At 34.5% G+C, this 18,423-nt stretch overlaps 1 protein-coding gene across 9 annotated transcripts in view; it reads left to right on the top strand.

Moving 5' to 3' along the window:
* The window catches only part of LOC100118006 (titin), a 100,685-nt gene that overhangs the window by 20,959 nt on the left and 61,303 nt on the right, over positions 1–18,423 (top strand). For 7 of the 9 annotated variants that reach the window (XM_031933610.2, XM_031933609.2, XM_031933615.2 and 4 more), the window contains 11 exons: positions 14–412; positions 499–1,018; positions 1,090–1,261; positions 1,354–1,540; positions 3,061–3,400; positions 3,485–4,199; positions 4,278–4,616; positions 4,858–5,014; positions 5,106–5,272; positions 5,769–5,898; positions 11,306–18,295. In XM_031933610.2, the coding sequence (XP_031789470.1) occupies positions 14–412; positions 499–1,018; positions 1,090–1,261; positions 1,354–1,540; positions 3,061–3,400; positions 3,485–4,199; positions 4,278–4,616; positions 4,858–5,014; positions 5,106–5,272; positions 5,769–5,898; positions 11,306–18,295 (10,116 nt within the window). Of the gene's footprint in view, positions 1–13; positions 413–498; positions 1,019–1,089; positions 1,262–1,353; positions 1,541–3,060; positions 3,401–3,484; positions 4,200–4,277; positions 4,617–4,857; positions 5,015–5,105; positions 5,273–5,768; positions 5,899–8,092; positions 8,878–11,305; positions 18,296–18,423 lie in introns of those variants that run through there. The other 2 variants (XM_008214058.4, XM_008214057.4) reach the window with 2 other exon arrangements.

The following is an 18,423-nucleotide window of genomic DNA, read 5'->3' as shown; positions in this document are numbered from 1 at the left end:
TCCTTAAATTTAGCTAAAAAATCTATTGATTTTGATTCTCAACTGCCATCTGGCATGAGTGGAGAAAAATTGAAAGAATTAGAACGTGGGCCAGTATCAGTAGCACCACCACCTGAAGCTCCCCGTCAACCACCAAGATTTATTACCCAGATCAAATCTTTTACTGTCGATGAAAATGAACCAGTAAGATTTGAATGCCAAGTCGAACCGAAAGACGATCCTAATCTGCGCATAGAATGGTACAGAAATGGAAAACTTATACCAGCAGGTCACAGATACCGGACTGTATATGACATGGGATTTGTGTCGATGGATATTTTGTACGTTTATCCGGAAGACTCTGGAGAATACGTTTGCAAAGCTATCAATGATCTTGGAGAAGACACAACCCGTGCCTCTGTCTCTTGCAAACGTAAGTAAAAATTTTAATACATTAGAGATTTAGATGTTTATTTTAAAATTATTTATGCTTACAAAAATTTTTATGATTTTTTACAGAGCAACCAAGTATCATCCTACAAAATCAAGTACCAAAAGGTATGAAGAAATCGGAAACTCTGATGCAAATGGAAGCTACTATTAAGAAATACACTTCAGAAGTACATCTCACGGAGGACGATTTGTATGATGCTGAGAAAAAACAGCCTCCAAGATTTGTGACACAAATCACAGATCAAGTGGATCTCGTTGAAATGAACAGTACCAAATTTGAGTGTCAATTAGCTCCAGTGGGTGATCCTAACATGAGAGTTGAATGGTTCTTAAATGGCAAACCACTGCTGCACAAAAATAGATTCAATACAATATACGATTTTGGATATGTTGCACTAAGCTTTGGATGGGTATATCCAGAAGATAGTGGAGAATACGTGTGCAGAGCAACTAATTTATATGGCATGGATGAGACTAAAGCAATTATTAGAACAGCAGGAAAACCAGGTATTATTTATGACTCTCAACTACCAAAAGGAATGAAGAGCATTGAAAAGATTCGTGAGATGGAAGCTGCGTGGCAAGTGTGAGTAAAATTTTGTAACTCACTACAATAACCTTTCTATGCAAATATACTAAATACAAACAATTTATTAGTGTCCCTGAGGAGGAAACCGAAGTGGAGAAAGTTCGATCACCACCTACCTTCGTTAGTAAACCAGAACCTTTCACAGTTGAGGAAGGAGACTGGTCCAGATTCTGTTGCCGAGTTACTGGTCACCCCAGACCTCGTGTTATGTGGTTAATTAATGGTCATACAGTAGTAAGCGTAAGTATTTTATAACTTTTTGAAAATAATTGAAATTAACAATAATATTTGTTTTTTGTTCAATATGTGCTAAATAAGTAAACGCTTTATAGGGCTCTCGGTATAAATTGACTTATGATGGTATGTATCATTTGGACATACCTAAAACCAGACAGTACGACAATGGAAAAGTTGAGGTTATTGCAAGAAGTTCAGTTGGTGAAGCACGAACGGAAACCACGCTCACCGTCAAACCCCGTAGTGATGATTATCGTGGGGTTCTAAAAACATCACCTAAGCGTAAGTACAAATATACAATACCCATTATTATTACTTGCGAAATGATATGAGACTTTTTATTCAATTATAAATTCAACAACTTTATATTTATGTTATTCAAAATTAGAAATTTGCGTAATTTTTTTTATATTGTATGATGTAAAGATATTTGCCTGATATCATTTCTTACGACTTTCACACTCAAAGTAGAAACACGTTTTGCAAAATAAACACAAATATCACAAAATTCAAAATCAAATCTTTATGCGAACGATCCAACATGCGACATGGCAACATTAGTCATGCACATTCAAATTGCGCACAAAAAAAAAAAACTAAAAACTATTACGAATCAACATCACATAGTTCTTCAATTCCAATTTCCCCCATCCTTTTCCATTACGAAATTTAGCAGAAATTATAAAGAGATGCAGCGAAAGAATTGCGGTTATCTTTGCGAGTTTGACAGAAGACGAACGCACAAAGGACTGTATAAAATATTATTTGGTATATGGATAACCCAACTATTGAAGGATATGAGCAGGTATGATTTTCTTTTAAATCGTGAAAATCTTGATGTTGTGCACAATGATTGGCTAATGAAATCACTCCTTGACTTATTTTTTTGAAACTTTTTATAAACGTTACATCATTAAGGGTAAAGGTACATCTATAAATTAATTAAAAGTGCATTTGGGTCAAGTATGATATTTTAGTAAAGCAATATGTAAATTTTTGAAGTGTATCGATCGCAAAATAGATAAATGCCTGATTGTAAAATCAGGTTGTATCTTCGTTCATACATGCATTCAAGCACTTGATCAAAATTACTCGTCAATCGGTAGTTTATTGCATAATTTCGATCATCGTTGATAGAAGCACTAAAACTGAGAATTTGCTGACATAGGCGTGATTTTTATCAAAAACATACGAAGAAATAACAATTAATTTTTGGATGTTAAAGTATATCTGATCCCTAAAACTATTTTGTGTTTTAATATACTTTGTGTTTTCAATATTTTCCGACAAATTACGAAAGACATCTATATTTTATTAAATATTTGTAGTAATATACCTTTTTTACATTTAAAATATGATACACAAGACAGTAAGAAACAAAGCAACATCAAGTTAAAACATTACATTGTCAAATAAAATGATGCACCTCCTGAATTGCCCTATGCCTTCATACTAATCAATATACCAAATCCAGTAATCCTTAAAAAAAAATTATAAATATTCGAATTTTATCAAGGTAAATTTTTCCAAACATCATTCTGAATGTTATATTCTTTGTGCCTATGAATAATGTTATGTGTTTTATTTTATTCCTGCATATATATGTTATGCATAATTAATTTTGTGTCCCTTACTTGAGTACTTATGTAATATAATTCTATTTTGATCATTTGAAAAATTTTGTGATATACCTCGCATGTATTGTGATAGGTAAGGTGAAAAGTGGATCGTTTAAATTAATAAATTGTTTGATGTTTAATTACAATAATAGCAGATTATACATTATAATTTATGTTCTATAGCATGGTATGACTATGAACTAACGCAATATCAGGCAGAAAGGCAAGAGACCGAATTAGAGCGCGTGTTCGATGAAAGAACACATAGCCTTTCGCAAGGTACTAATATAGCAACGGAGCATCTTGGCCAAAAAGTAATTAAAGAACCAGAAACAGAATGGCAGAAGTCTATTAAATCAAAGAAAAATGAAGATTACTATACTAAATTAATGAGTCTTGAAGAAGAGCAAATACTCAAAGAATCAAGGTTAAGAGAATCATCCCATCAATTTGCAATTCCAGGAGATAAAATTGTGAACAATTCTATCGCTAAAGGAATGGCTCAAAAGTACCACGAAAATCTGTAAGTTAACTTTGCTATAGACCATGCATAAAATAATATTATATATGAATTTAAGTTGAGCTAAATTAATTGTTCATATTTTAGAGAAACACAGCCTCAAGAGCCTGCTCAACCACCTCCTAAAATCAGTAAAAAATTCACAACTCAAGTAGATATTGATTCTCAGCAACACAAAGGGCCGAAATATCCACCTGAACCATCGGAATCCACTGTTCATGGACGTGAAGTTCATGTGGCCAAACAAAAGCAAACTCAGAAAGAAGTTAAGGATGACGTGGAAATAACAAGAAAAATAACGGCCACTGAGACAACAGAAGTTGAGCACAAAGCCAAGACTCAAGAACGTGTTGTTCAAGGACAAGTCAAGCCCTCGAAACCACCTGTATTCACTAAAAAAATTCAACCATGTCGTGCTTTCGAACAAGAGCAGGCTAAATTTGAAGTTGAATTTGATGGCGATCCTTTACCCACAATCAAATGGTATCGCGAAGATTTTCCTATCATAAACTCAGCAGATCTGCAAATTTACACTTTTAGTACAAAATCTATATTGGTGATACGACAAGTCTTTATGGAAGATTCAGGAGTGTTTTCGGTTATTGCTGAAAATAGAGGTGGAAAAGCAAAATGCAGTGCTAATCTTGTTGTTGAAGAAAGACGAAGACAGCCAGGCAGGGGAGGAATTATACCTCCAAGTTTCATTACTACTGTACAAAGCACCACGGTAACCAGTGGCCAGTTGGCAAGATTCGATGCAAAAGTTACTGGTACTAAGCCAATTGATGTATACTGGTTAAAGGTATGATATTATTACATTCCATTTTTTGAATATCTATTTGAAGATATATAGTAACGTTGTAATTAATTTTTTTAATAGAATGGAAAGAAAATCAGTCCTGATATTCGCTACAAAACTCTTGAAGAAGATAATATCTATACTCTTTTGATCTTGGAGAGTGTCGTCGAAGATACAGGAAAATATGAATGTGTTGCCATAAATAGTGCTGGTGAGGCCCGTTGCGAAGCCGAGTGTATTGTGCGCCAGCCTCAGCAACCAACAAAAACTGCTAAGCCATCGCCTAGTGACATAGAAAAAGTCCCAACAGTATTACAACCATTAAGAGATCAAACTATTAAAGAAGGAACATCCGTTGCCTTCTCCTGCAGAATAAGTGGCAAACCAATACCAACTATTCAATGGAAAAAAGCAGATAAGGTTAGTATTTATTAATTCTAGATATTCTTGCTTTCATAACAAAAACTTATTTTTATGTTATGTGTAACTTAAATTTCAAACATGAAATATTTAAAATTCAGTAATTCATAATTGTAGTTGAAGATATAGCAGTTTTTATTTCTCAATTCATTTTTAGTAACAATAAATCTGCTTTTAGTTTTTTGATAGATTATATACAAATTTTAGTATCTTTTATATAATTCTTTGATATATTTTATAGATTATCAAACCATCCAAGTACTTCCAGATGCAAAAAGAAGTGGACCTTTGCACGTTAAGGATTTCAGAAGCATTCCCAGAAGATGAAGGTGTATACAAATGTATCGCTAAAAACTCCGCTGGAGAAGTAACTACATCGGCCAATCTTAAAGTACTTGGTATGTTTCTATACGGATTAAATTTACAAATATTAATGTCTCATAAAACGTTAATTACATGAATGCTAAATGTAATTTTATTGATTCGTAGCTCCTGACCAGACTGATGTATTACCAAAGCTGACTCCATTAAAGGATCAAATCGTTTTAGAAGGGCAACCTGCCCAATTTAAAACCCAAGTATCCCCTGCCAAACCGAAACCGACTATTCAGTGGTATCGCGAAGGAGCCCTTATTCCTGAATCGCCGGATTTCCAGGTAATCTACTTTTATTACTAATCTTTATGATTCAAACAGCAAAGTACAAATTTTAAGAAACTTCTTAAAAATTGTACAGAAATCATTAAACGATTGATTTGCTGAATTTTTAATCAGCATCACTTTCAATTTTTGTTTTTTTAATTTATATTTAACACGAAATTGTTTTAAACAATTGAAACTTATATTCATATTTTACATACATTTTAAACACACTGCTCTAATGAAAAAACGTTTTAGAATATACAAGTATTTCTAAAAGACTATCATTTCTTTAAAACACTAAGAAATGATAAATTTTGTAATACATTGGCAATGACTGCAAAAAATTATTATTTTTATTGTGTACTGTTTTTCGGCCTGTAACATCACCATTGAATTATTCCGATAAAAAAACTAGTCATTTTGGATTTTGAATAAGACTGTTTGATTACCAATACATGAATATTTAGACGACCATTTTTTTCTAATTGTACCGTCATTTGCTTTGTTTCAGATGATTCACGAAGGCAATAATGCTGTGCTTCTTATCGCGACCACTTACGAAGAGGATACGGGTACATTTACGTGCCGTGCAACAACTTCAGCAGGAACTGTAGAATCATCGGCAAAACTCATCGTTAAAAGTAAGAATTAAGTTCAAATCTTAAATTGCTATAAGAGTTTGACTTGAATGTTTATCCCTCTTTTACGATTCAACGAATATTTACATTAACGATTTTGCAAGTATTTTATAAGAGGATAAACAAAGTTTTATTTATTTTTCAAAAAATTTTTCATGTTGCACTGCCACAACTTGCAATCTTGATTTTTTGCGCTGCTTTTTTTTAACACAAGTTTGCAGTTGTTAAAATCTTTTCAACTTCTGTGAGTCGGGTAGTTTTTTTCTTACTAACAATGATGTGATTAAGTATCTAAAAAATACATACATTGAAAACGAAGGTGGTGCTGACACATAACAAAATTCATACGATACACGCAATGTATTACATTGATAAAAAAATTTAGCTCACATTTATAAAATTTTAGTCCAAATTTCGTAGGGTTTCGAAAAGAGCGAACTGTTCAGCATAGGTTTTATCTGATATTAGACGCCTAGTTATTAAGAAATAATGTTACTTTTTGTGAAATTATTATGTGAATTATGTTGTTGTTCGTTTCAATGCATAATTGTATGAACGCCGAATAGCTTAACAAAGTTACAAATATTATCTAAATATTATAAGGAACGCATCGTTTCTCAACTACTAATAAATTATTTATTGTACGATGAAACACTAATAAAAAATATAGAAAATCTAAGTTTCTCTTTGTTGGTAAACAATCATACTATAACTACTACTAAAATTATCACTATGAGCATAATTAAGAAAGCCTCATCAAAACTTCAAGAAAAAAAAGATCATGCAGATGACTAAAATACTTAAAATACCAATTTCACACGAGGAGTAAAAAATGTCCCGAAACTCGTTAGCAGCTCAAAACTATTTATTATCCAACGAAAATAATTGTAAAGCGATCGTTTTAGATTGCCTTCGTCATACTATTTTAAAATCCCCACAGCCATGAAACACAAAAAGCTCTCCGCTCTGCATACAAGAGTAGTGGCTGTGTTTTTAAACAGTTATTTTTACCGCGGTGCCGAAATATCATTATTTTCATCCTCGTGAATAACACCGTTATTTTTATTACGTGAGGCATCGCGATCAGCAATTACTCTGCGAAGCGAGAGATTAACGAGCTCGCTCGTGTTCGTAAATCTCAAGTCCTATTCGCACGATCGAAAAAGCGTATTAAAGCGTAAAGAAAAACAAGCGTATGCCAGCGCGTGTAGCTAACTCCGCGATCGAGAAAAGTATATGCTTAACGTGAGTAAGCTACGAGAAAGTCGGAAAGAGGAAGGGAGAGATACAGTGTGCGTCTTGCGCCCTGCAACCTCTTTAGTTTCGCGTCAAAAACGCGGCACACATGCCGCGACGCGAGTTATTTCCCTCGTTCGCGCCAGATCGCCGTGCCGTGTGCACTCGGCTAGGCTTCTTAAGCTATTTCTGCGCACGTGACGTGTATTACATTACCCGGCTATATTTGGGCCGCAATATAGGGACTACTTACAGAGAATAAGAAACAAAACGAAGAAAAGAGGGAAAGAACAGAGGGAAGCGGGATGAGTAAACTTTTTGGTAGTCCTTTCGCAAAGATTACGCAAAGCATTAATTCAATTATCGTGGTCACAATTATTATAATAAATAGACTAAACGAAATGAAAACTCATTCATTTGAGCTTCTATTTATATTCGAGTTATTGCATAAAATGGTTAATAATCTGTGTTTATAAAATAAAATGGACGATTGCATAATATTAAAAAAAAAAAAAAAAAACTACACCACTAAATATATTTGAACTTATATTTTTGAAATGTCATGGCCATTTAATAGTATAAGATATTCGTGCTCCGTGAAAACATATTATTCATAAATTAGAAAGAGTCTGTTCTTTAAATTCATAAAAATAAGCGTTGAAAGCATCGTTGTTTTGCTACAGCTTTTGCATTCTTGCCAAGAATTCAATGCATACTTAAATGATTTAACAAACGTTTTGTAATAAAGTAACTTTCACTAAGAAGGCAATGAAAATTTATAATAATGAAGTACGTAAATTTTACTCTATAAATAAAACGCATTTTAAACTATCCATTCTTTAATACAAATTAGCAATTAATTAAACTATTATCTTAAAAATACTCTTAATCATCCAATTATCAATTCCGATTAATAAGTTATTTATCACATCGAAATGCAAAAAATAATCTTTAAAAAAAGCTCAGGAGAGGAGATTTTTCGCCCACGCTCATTATTGGAACCCAGTGAAAATTCAACCTTGAACATCCCAACCACCTGACCAAGAATTCAGAGAATTCTGAAACATAGCCAAAGTTTTGCTTGCGAAGATTGAGCGTAAAAAAATATTGATGATTCATTGTGGAATCATAGAAACTTATTCATCAGAGCCTCTATCGTCATTCTGTCCTCGGCGTTGCTTCCAGATCGCTGAATTTTCCTGAGGCCGTTGAAGAAAATAAGGGAGAAGAGAGTAAGAGAAGTGGGGCCTGCGAATGCTATTTCAGCCATCGCAGCTAAATGATGATTCAGGCCTCCGAAAATATCGCTACTACGAAAGTCAGCGTACTTTGGAAATGCCGCGTATTTTTGGTCATCGAAAAGTTCTTACTTAGTTTTTAAATATTCAAACATCAACTAGATTTTCATACTAATTTATTTGAATGACGTTACCTGAAAGAACAGAATTACAAAATATAGACAAATATCAAATTAAAGACATAATTTACACATTGAGATAAGTTTATTTCAAAACACTTTAATACATGTTCAATTGCGCTGTATGTAGAAGAAAAGCTGTAAAATAAATACAATAATGATGTATCATATAGTACAATTATTCATAGATAGTAATATATTCATGCCATAAATTAGAATATGATAAGTAAAAATGAAATATTTCAAACGCCAACAAACAAATTTTCAACTGCAAATTATATTCGCAATTAATGTAAAAATACAAAACTCAATAAAGTTATTCAACACAATTTTAAAACTTTTTTCATTATTAATCACGCATACACTTATATATATATATATATATATATATATATATATATATATATATATATACACAGTGTGTATTCTACTGAAATCTGAGAACGACAATTCAAGAGATTCGCTTTCCGCATTTGCAACAATTGTAATGCCATAAAATGCGAATTTCAATATTATGTACATTTATTTTCTGTTACGCTATCTTGATTGAGTAATACTATGAACTTGTTATTTTTCACGATAAACTCAGCACCACCTTCATCGCAGTTTATATCGTTATGCACTTGCTTATAGCCTGTCAAAAACGGCCGCTTTCAAACCAACTTTATTTTAAGTGAATTTTTTTTTATGAATTGATAATTTACTCATTAAATAAAGAGCTTTATAATGAAGAATCGAAATTGATTTTCGAAAATAAATATTTTGATAATCACAGTACATTTTCACCCAAATCTTGTTAAAAAAAATGTACTTTATAGCAATTAATATTTTATATTCTGAGAAAATTTGTAAAAACAACTGATAATATTGCTTTTGGATAATAAACGTTCGTTTGAAGGCGGCTGGCTTATACGCTGAACTTGTATTTTACTTAACTGATAATTTACTTTAGCACTTAAAAAAACACTAAACAGAAATACGCTGGAAAATGTTTTCTAATATCTCCTACGAAAGTCACTTTTCTACATATAGAAATGATGAGTTCACTAAAGTATTATTAAATAATAAGCCGTATAACAAAAAAACTGAAATCACAATTTTGAGAAGGTGAAAAGTTCCCGAGCGTATGCTGGTTGCGTCTAGAGCTTCGGTAGATGACTGTAACTGAGCATAAGCTGAGTAGAAGTTAATACCGTGTGATCACATGAGCACTCTATCCCCACCAAGCAGCATCTCTTGCGCTGTAGACTTCTTCAGTTATATGCACTCGCGCGCTTTTTGCTTTGCCGCAACTCTGTTTTATTTTTGAGCATGGCTCACTGCAGATTCAACTTAATTATTTTGAACAAAGTCAGTTGAGCAATTGAATTAAAATTACATATTTCAAATAAAGATATAATATATATAAAAAACTTTTATTATCAGTAATCTCTTTTCATAATATGTTTCTTCTTAATGTTATAATTAATCTTATAATTATCTAATAAGTTTAAATTATGATTTGCATTTTTTTGTATCAATTAATTTTTCCTAGTAAACAATGAGCGTAAATGTTTAAATTTTTAATTTTTTATGGTGTGTTAAAATTTTTTAAACGACTTTAAATTTAACTAAACATATCTTTGAATTACTTTATTATCAAATAGTTAATAATATTTACATTTAATTGTAATTTGGATTCGTAAATATACGAAAGAAAAATTACGAAGGTTTATTACTTTATATCAATTAAGAGGAAAAATATTTTATGCAGAAAGATCAGAGGAAATAAAGATAGGAACTCATTTGCAAAAAAAATATTTTTTTTATATGGGTCCTAATATAAATAAACTGAAAAATCGAAGATAAAATATAAAACTTTTAAATATTAATTAAAAAGAAAAAATAAAATAAGCTTGAACAAAAGAAATATAAACTATTATTGAATAAATCATATATTATATAATTATTCATAATTTAAAAACAAAAATGAAAATAAATATAAAATTATTATAAATTTATACCTTAAGCTTAGAAAGTCAGGATTGCAATCAATTAATTCTATAAAGAAAATACTTAAACTAATATACTGCTCGTTATTTAGATTACATTTATTGTATGCACTATATAATTGGCTGACGGCCATAGATCTCGAACTATATTTAATAGGGCTTATTTCAAAATCAAATAAGTTTTAAACAGAAGAATGCAACATCCAAGATATTTATCAAAGCTGTACCGTAATAATTTGTCTGATCGTTAGACAGGCAGTCTCTGCCAAAATTGTCTAATTTGATTAATATAATGAGGAACACACACACACATAAACGCGCGCACACCCACACACACGCACACGACACACGCGCGCGCAAAGCACGCACATACATATTAATATAATTAGAATAAATAAAGCAGATATTTTATTTCTAAACATTACATTCCAACGTGACAAAGTAATTTAATTTATTGTCATTATGAAAATCTAAAACAATTTTAGTTTATTATTGAGTGTTACTTTTATTATTTATTAAATATTATCACATGTTTTAAAATAATTTAAAGTACTACAAACAAAGTGTTGTAGTACTTAAAATTTATAAATAAATATCATTTTGTTCAGTTTGCTGGCTTTAGTTTTATGAGTGACCGCATGAAGATTCTTAAAAAATTAACATTGAATTATTGCACGCATTATGAGGTTTATGAGAACAAAAAATCATAAGATTTTTTAGCAGTTATTACTACAATTAAAATATTTATTGAATAATATATTTTCAGAGAGAAAGGGTGTGTACTATGAAACTTTAGTTCCCGAAACTGATAGTTCGAAAACTCAAGGATTAAAACCTATAGATAAACTTAAATTTGGATCGATTGTTGATGAGAACACAGTTAAAGAACTATCAAAAAATATTATTGAATTAGATGAGGAGGGACTACCAATTGGTACAGCTTTACAACCTGGAGATGAAACTCTACCATGGCGTAAGGGTCGAGTACATCACAGGCCTCGGCCATTGCTATCGTCTCCATGGAGGAAAGTAAAACCGCGGCCTCGTGATTCATCTATTGATATACCACAGCAAATTGCCATAGTCGATGCTGTCAAACCGTGGATTGAAGAAGAAGTTGTGTTAAAAAAAGCTCCACAAATACCTAAAGAAATACCAAAAGAAAAAATAGAAGAAGTCGAGTTGCGACCAGCAAAGACAGAAAAACGAGAAATTAGAAGAGAAAGCATTCAGTATGTGGATTTGAAACCGACACCCAAAGAAATTTGTAGAGATGAATTAATTTTACAAAAACTGTTAGCCGAGGGAATTGATATCGAACAATACTATGAACAAGCAGACAGTACCCATCTGGATGTTAAATCAAAAACAACAGAAGAACAATCATGGAAGAAAGAAAACATTATTTTAAAATCCACCAAACCACAGAAGAAACCAGTTGTGAGAGAAACTTTAGAAGAAGTTGTACTTAAACCAATCGATTCAAAAAAGACAGAAATAGAAGAATATACTGAAAAAGAAGATTCACAAATATTAAGTATTAAAAAATATATTACAGAGAATGAACTGCAGCCTCAAAAACCTAGACCTTGGAATGAAGAAAATATAAGTTTAAAAAAGGCAATAACAGAAAAGAAAGAAATAAGCAAACCAGTATTAGAACAAATAGAATTAAAACCAACAGACAAAATAGTGGAAGATTTCACAAAAATCCATCTAGAACAAAACACCAAGGCTGATAAAAATAAAAAATTTGACCAACAAAAAGTAATAGATCAAGTTACACCCTGGACAGAAGAAAGCATAAAATTAAAGCCAACACAGACCAAACAACTACAGAAAAACTTACCGTATCAAGAAATAGAAGATATACAACGGTTGCAAATTCAAACTAATGAAATAATTGAAGAAAATGTAAAAGCAATTTTAAAGACCAAGATCATTACAAAAGACGAAAAAGTCGTAGAAGAGAAAGAGGTAGAAGAAACTAAGGTATCCTGGCGTCGGGGCAAGAAAACGCCAAAAGAAAAGAAACCAATTCATGAAACTACAGCTGAATTGGAGGTCAAAGAGCAGCCTAATACGGTGCTAGTTCCGAAACAGGTTATTGAAGAAAAACCAGCGGAGAAGCCAGAGGATGAAACAATATTGCCATGGGTGAGAGGCAAGAAAATCCCCAAGAAGGTAGAACAAAAAGTCGAAGAGGTTGAGGACATTACATCTGTTGTTCTGAAACCGACGAAACGTGGACCAAAACCAGACGAAGAGAAACACGATGAAGTTGCTCTTAAACCTATTGAGAAAGCACCAAGAGAGATTAAAGAGAAGGAAGAAGTTTCTTTAAAACCTATTCCAAAGAACGCACCGGAGGAAATCAAGAAACAATTAGAAGGCAAGATTATTACGAGAGACGAAAAAGTTGTAGAAGAGGAAGTGGTTGAAGAAGCTAAGGTATCCTGGCGTCGTGGCAAGAAAACGCCAAAAGAAAAGAAACCAATTCATGAAACTACAGCTGAATTGGAGGTCAAAGAGCAGCCTGATACGGTGCTAGTTCCTAAACAGGTTATTGAAGAAAAACCTGCGGAGAAGCCAGAGGATGAAACGATATTGCCATGGGTGAGAGGCAAGAAAACCCCCAAGAAGGTAGAACAGAAAGTCGAGGAAGTTGAGGACATTACATCTGTTGTTCTAAAACCGACAAAACGTGGACTAAAACCAGAAGAACAGAAACAGGAGGAAGTAGCTCTTAAACCTGTTAAGAAAACACCAAGAGAGATTAAAGAGAAGGAAGAAGTTTCTTTAAAACCTATTCCAAAGAACGCACCGGAGGAAATCAAGAAACAATTAGAAGGCAAGATTATTACGAGAGACGAAAAAGTTGTAGAAGAGGAAGTAGTTGAAGAAGCTAAGGTATCCTGGCGTCGTGGCAAGAAAACGCCAAAAGAAAAGAAACCAATTCATGAAACTACAGCTGAATTGGAGGTCAAAGAGCAGCCTGATACGGTGCTAGTTCCTAAACAGGTTATTGAAGAAAAACCTGCGGAGAAGCCAGAGGATGAAACGATATTGCCATGGGTGAGAGGCAAGAAAACACCCAAGAAGGTAGAACAGAAAGTCGAGGAGGTTGAGGACATTACATCTGTTGTTCTGAAACCGACGAAACGTGGACCAAAACCAGACGAAGAGAAACACGATGAAGTTGCTCTTAAACCTATTGAGAAAGCACCAAGAGAGATTAAAGAGAAGGAAGAAGTTTCTTTAAAACCTATTCCAAAGAACGCACCGGAGGAAATCAAGAAACAATTAGAAGGCAAGATTATTACGAGAGACGAAAAAGTTGTAGAAGAGGAAGTGGTTGAAGAAGCTAAGGTATCCTGGCGCCGTGGCAAGAAAACGCCAAAAGAAAAGAAACCAATTCATGAAACTACAGCTGAATTGGAGGTCAAAGAGCAGCCTGATACGGTGCTAGTTCCTAAACAGGTTATTGAAGAAAAACCTGCGGAGAAGCCAGAGGATGAAACGATATTGCCATGGGTGAGAGGCAAGAAAACCCCCAAGAAGGTAGAACAGAAAGTCGAGGAAGTTGAGGACATTACATCTGTTGTTCTAAAACCGACAAAACGTGGACCAAAACCAGACGCAGAGAAACACGATGAAGTTGCTCTTAAACCTGTTAAGAAAACACCAAGAGAGATTAAAGAGAAGGAAGAAGTTTCTTTAAAACCTATTCCAAAGAACGCACCGGAGGAAATCAAGAAACAATTAGAAGGCAAGATTATTACGAGAGACGAAAAAGTTGTAGAAGAGGAAGTGGTTGAAGAAGCTAAGGTATCCTGGCGTCGTGGCAAGAAAACGCCAAAAGAAAAGAAACCAATTCATGAAACTACAGCTGAATTGGAGGTCAAAGAGCAGCCTGATACGGTGCTAGTTCCTAAACAGGTTATTGAAGAAAAACCTGCGGAGAAGCCAGAGGATGAAACGATATTGCCATGGGTGAGAGGCAAGAAAACCCCCAAGAAGGTAGAACAGAAAGTCGAGGAAGTTGAGGACATTACATCTGTTGTTCTAAAACCGACAAAACGTGGACTAAAACCAGAAGAACAGAAACAGGAGGAAGTAGCTCTTAAACCTGTTAAGAAAACACCAAGAGAGATTAAAGAGAAGGAAGAAGTTTCTTTAAAACCTATTCCAAAGAACGCACCGGAGGAAATCAAGAAACAATTAGAAGGCAAGATTATTACGAGAGACGAAAAAGTTGTAGAAGAGGAAGTAGTTGAAGAAGCTAAGGTATCCTGGCGTCGTGGCAAGAAAACGCCAAAAGAAAAGAAACCAATTCATGAAACTACAGCTGAATTGGAGGTCAAAGAGCAGCCTGATACGGTGCTAGTTCCTAAACAGGTTATTGAAGAAAAACCTGCGGAGAAGCCAGAGGATGAAACGATATTGCCATGGGTGAGAGGCAAGAAAACACCCAAGAAGGTAGAACAGAAAGTCGAGGAGGTTGAGGACATTACATCTGTTGTTCTGAAACCGACGAAACGTGGACCAAAACCAGACGAAGAGAAACACGATGAAGTTGCTCTTAAACCTATTGAGAAAGCACCAAGAGAGATTAAAGAGAAGGAAGAAGTTTCTTTAAAACCTATTCCAAAGAACGCACCGGAGGAAATCAAGAAACAATTAGAAGGCAAGATTATTACGAGAGACGAAAAAGTTGTAGAAGAGGAAGTGGTTGAAGAAGCTAAGGTATCCTGGCGCCGTGGCAAGAAAACGCCAAAAGAAAAGAAACCAATTCATGAAACTACAGCTGAATTGGAGGTCAAAGAGCAGCCTGATACGGTGCTAGTTCCTAAACAGGTTATTGAAGAAAAACCTGCGGAGAAGCCAGAGGATGAAACGATATTGCCATGGGTGAGAGGCAAGAAAACCCCCAAGAAGGTAGAACAGAAAGTCGAGGAAGTTGAGGACATTACATCTGTTGTTCTAAAACCGACAAAACGTGGACCAAAACCAGACGCAGAGAAACACGATGAAGTTGCTCTTAAACCTGTTAAGAAAACACCAAGAGAGATTAAAGAGAAGGAAGAAGTTTCTTTAAAACCTATTCCAAAGAACGCACCGGAGGAAATCAAGAAACAATTAGAAGGCGAGATTATTACGAGAGACGAAAAAGTTTTAGAAAAGGAAGTGGTAGAAGAGACTAAGGTATCCTGGCGTCGTGGCAAGAAAACGCCAAAAGAAAAGAAACCAATTCATGAAACTACAGCTGAATTGGAGGTCAAAGAGCAGTCTTATACGGTGCTAGTTCCTAAACAGGTTATTGAAGAAAATCCTGCGGAGAAGCCAGAGGATGAAACGATATTGCCATGGGTGAGAGGCAAGAAAACCCCCAAGAAGGTAGAACAGAAAGTCGAGGAAGTTGAGGACATTACATCTGTTATTCTAAAACCGACAAAACGTGGACTAAAACCAGAAGAACAGAAACAGGAGGAAGTTGCTCTTAAACCTGTTAAGAAAACACCAAGAGCGATTAAAGAGAAGGAAGAAGTTTCTTTAAAACCTATTCCAAAGAACGCACCGGAGGAAATCAAGAAAAAATTAGAAGGCGAGATTATTACGAGAGACGAAAAAGTTGTAGAAGAGGAAGTAGTTGAAGAAGCTAAGGTATCCTGGCGTCGTGGCAAGAAAACGCCAAAAGAAAAGAAACCAATTCATGAAACTACAGCTGAATTGGAGGTCAAAGAGCAGCCTGATACGGTGCTAGTTCCTAAACAGGTTATTGAAGAAAAACCTGCGGAGAAGCCAGAGGATGAAACGATATTGCCATGGGTGAGAGACAAGAAAACCCCCAAGAAGGTAGAACAGAAAGTCGAGGAAGTTGAGGACATTACATCTGTTGTTCTAAAACCGACAAAACGTGGACTAAAACCAGAAGAACAGAAACAGGAGGAAGTAGCTCTTAAACCTGTTAAGAAAACACCAAGAGAGATTAAAGAGAAGGAAGAAGTTTCTTTAAAACCTATTCCAAAGAACGTACCGGAGGAAATCAAGATACAATTAGAAGGCGAGATTATTACGAGAGACGAAAAAGTTGTAGAAGAGGAAGTAGTTGAAGAAGCTAAGGTATTCTGGCGTCGTGGCAAGAAAACGCCAAAAGAAAAGAAACCAATTCATGAAACTACAGCTGAATTGGAGGTCAAAGAGCAGCCTGATACGGTGCTATTTCCTAAACAGGTTATTGAAGAAAAACCTGCGGAGAAGCCAGAGGATGAAACGATATTGCCATGGGTGAGAGGCAAGAAAACCCCCAAGAAGGTAGAACAGAAAGTCGAGGAAGTTGAGGACATTACATCTGTTGTTCTAAAACCGACAAAACGTGGACTAAAACCAGAAGAACAGAAACAGGAGGAAGTAGCTCTTAAACCTGTTAAGAAAACACCAAGAGAGATTAAAGAGAAGGAAGAAGTTTCTTTAAAACCTATTCCAAAGAACGTACCGGAGGAAATCAAGATACAATTAGAAGGCGAGATTATTACGAGAGACGAAAAAGTTTTAGAAAAGGAAGTGGTAGAAGAGACTAAGGTATCCTGGCGTCGTGGCAATAAAACGCCAAAAGAAAAGAAACCAATTCATGAAACTACAGCTGAATTGGAGGTCAAAGAGCAGCCTGATACGGTGCTAGTTCCTAAACAGGTTATTGAAGAAAAACCTGCGGAGAAGCCAGAGGATGAAACGATATTGCCATGGGTGAGAGGCAAGAAAACCCCCAAGAAGGTAGAACAGAAAGTCGAGGAGGTTGAGGACATTACATCTGTTGTTCTGAAACCGACGAAACGTGGACCAAAACCAGACGAAGAGAAACACGATGAAGTTGCTCTTAAACCTATTGAGAAAGCACCAAGAGAGATTAAAGAGAAGGAAGAAGTTTCTTTAAAACCTATTCCAAAGAACGCACCGGAGGAAATCAAGAAACAATTAGAAGGCAAGATTATTACGAGAGACGAAAAAGTTGTAGAAGAGGAAGTGGTTGAAGAAGCTAAGGTATCCTGGCGTCGTGGCAAGAAAACGCCAAAAGAAAAGAAACCAATTCATGAAACTATAGCTGAATTGGAGGTTGAAGAGCAGCCTGATACGGAGCTGGTTCCTAAACAGGTCATTCAAGAAAAACCTGTAGTAAAGCCTGAAAAAGAACCAAAACTGCCAGCGGTGAGAGGCCCAAAAGTTCGTAAACCTGAAGATAAAAAAGAACGAAGCCGAAAAGTAGTTGATTTTGAGGAAACTGTAACTGTATTACCAATTGAGCATCCGGAATCAGTTATAGAATCTCCTGTTGAGAATCTTATTACCGAAACAATAACAGATATATGCGATATTGATGATGAATATGTAAAAGATGATAAGGTTGTATTGGAAAAGAGACGTAAATCAAGAACGCGAACTCAAATTGATATTTCAATTATGGATAAAGAAAAAACTATTGCCCCTAGATTTATTCAAAAGTTACAACCTGTTATAGCTGAACCTAATTCAGTAGCTAAATTCACTTGTACAGTAGTTGGAAATCCTACTCCGAAAATTACTTGGTATAAAAATGAGCAAGAGCTGCATTCTACTGAAAAATTCACGATGATTAATGTTGAAACAACTGCTACTTTGGAAATTGTGGAAGTTAATGAAGAAGATGTTGGGATGTACACATGTAGAGCTTCAAACCCTGCAGGTGTTGCAACTTCAACAGTGAATCTCGTTATTTTCGGTAGTTATAAATTATACATATATTTAACTTAATTTTGATTTGGCATGTTTTTATCTTCAATTTCAAATTTAATCCATCCTATTCTACTGTATTTTATCGATATTTAAAATCATTGATATAAACTTAAA

The sequence above is a fragment of the Nasonia vitripennis genome, chromosome 1 (genome assembly GCF_009193385.2).
Source record: "Nasonia vitripennis strain AsymCx chromosome 1, Nvit_psr_1.1, whole genome shotgun sequence".
NCBI classification, from domain to species: Eukaryota; Metazoa; Arthropoda; class Insecta; order Hymenoptera; family Pteromalidae; genus Nasonia; species Nasonia vitripennis.
Note: the sequence above shows the minus strand (reverse complement) of the source record. Positions and strands in the feature narration are given on the sequence as shown.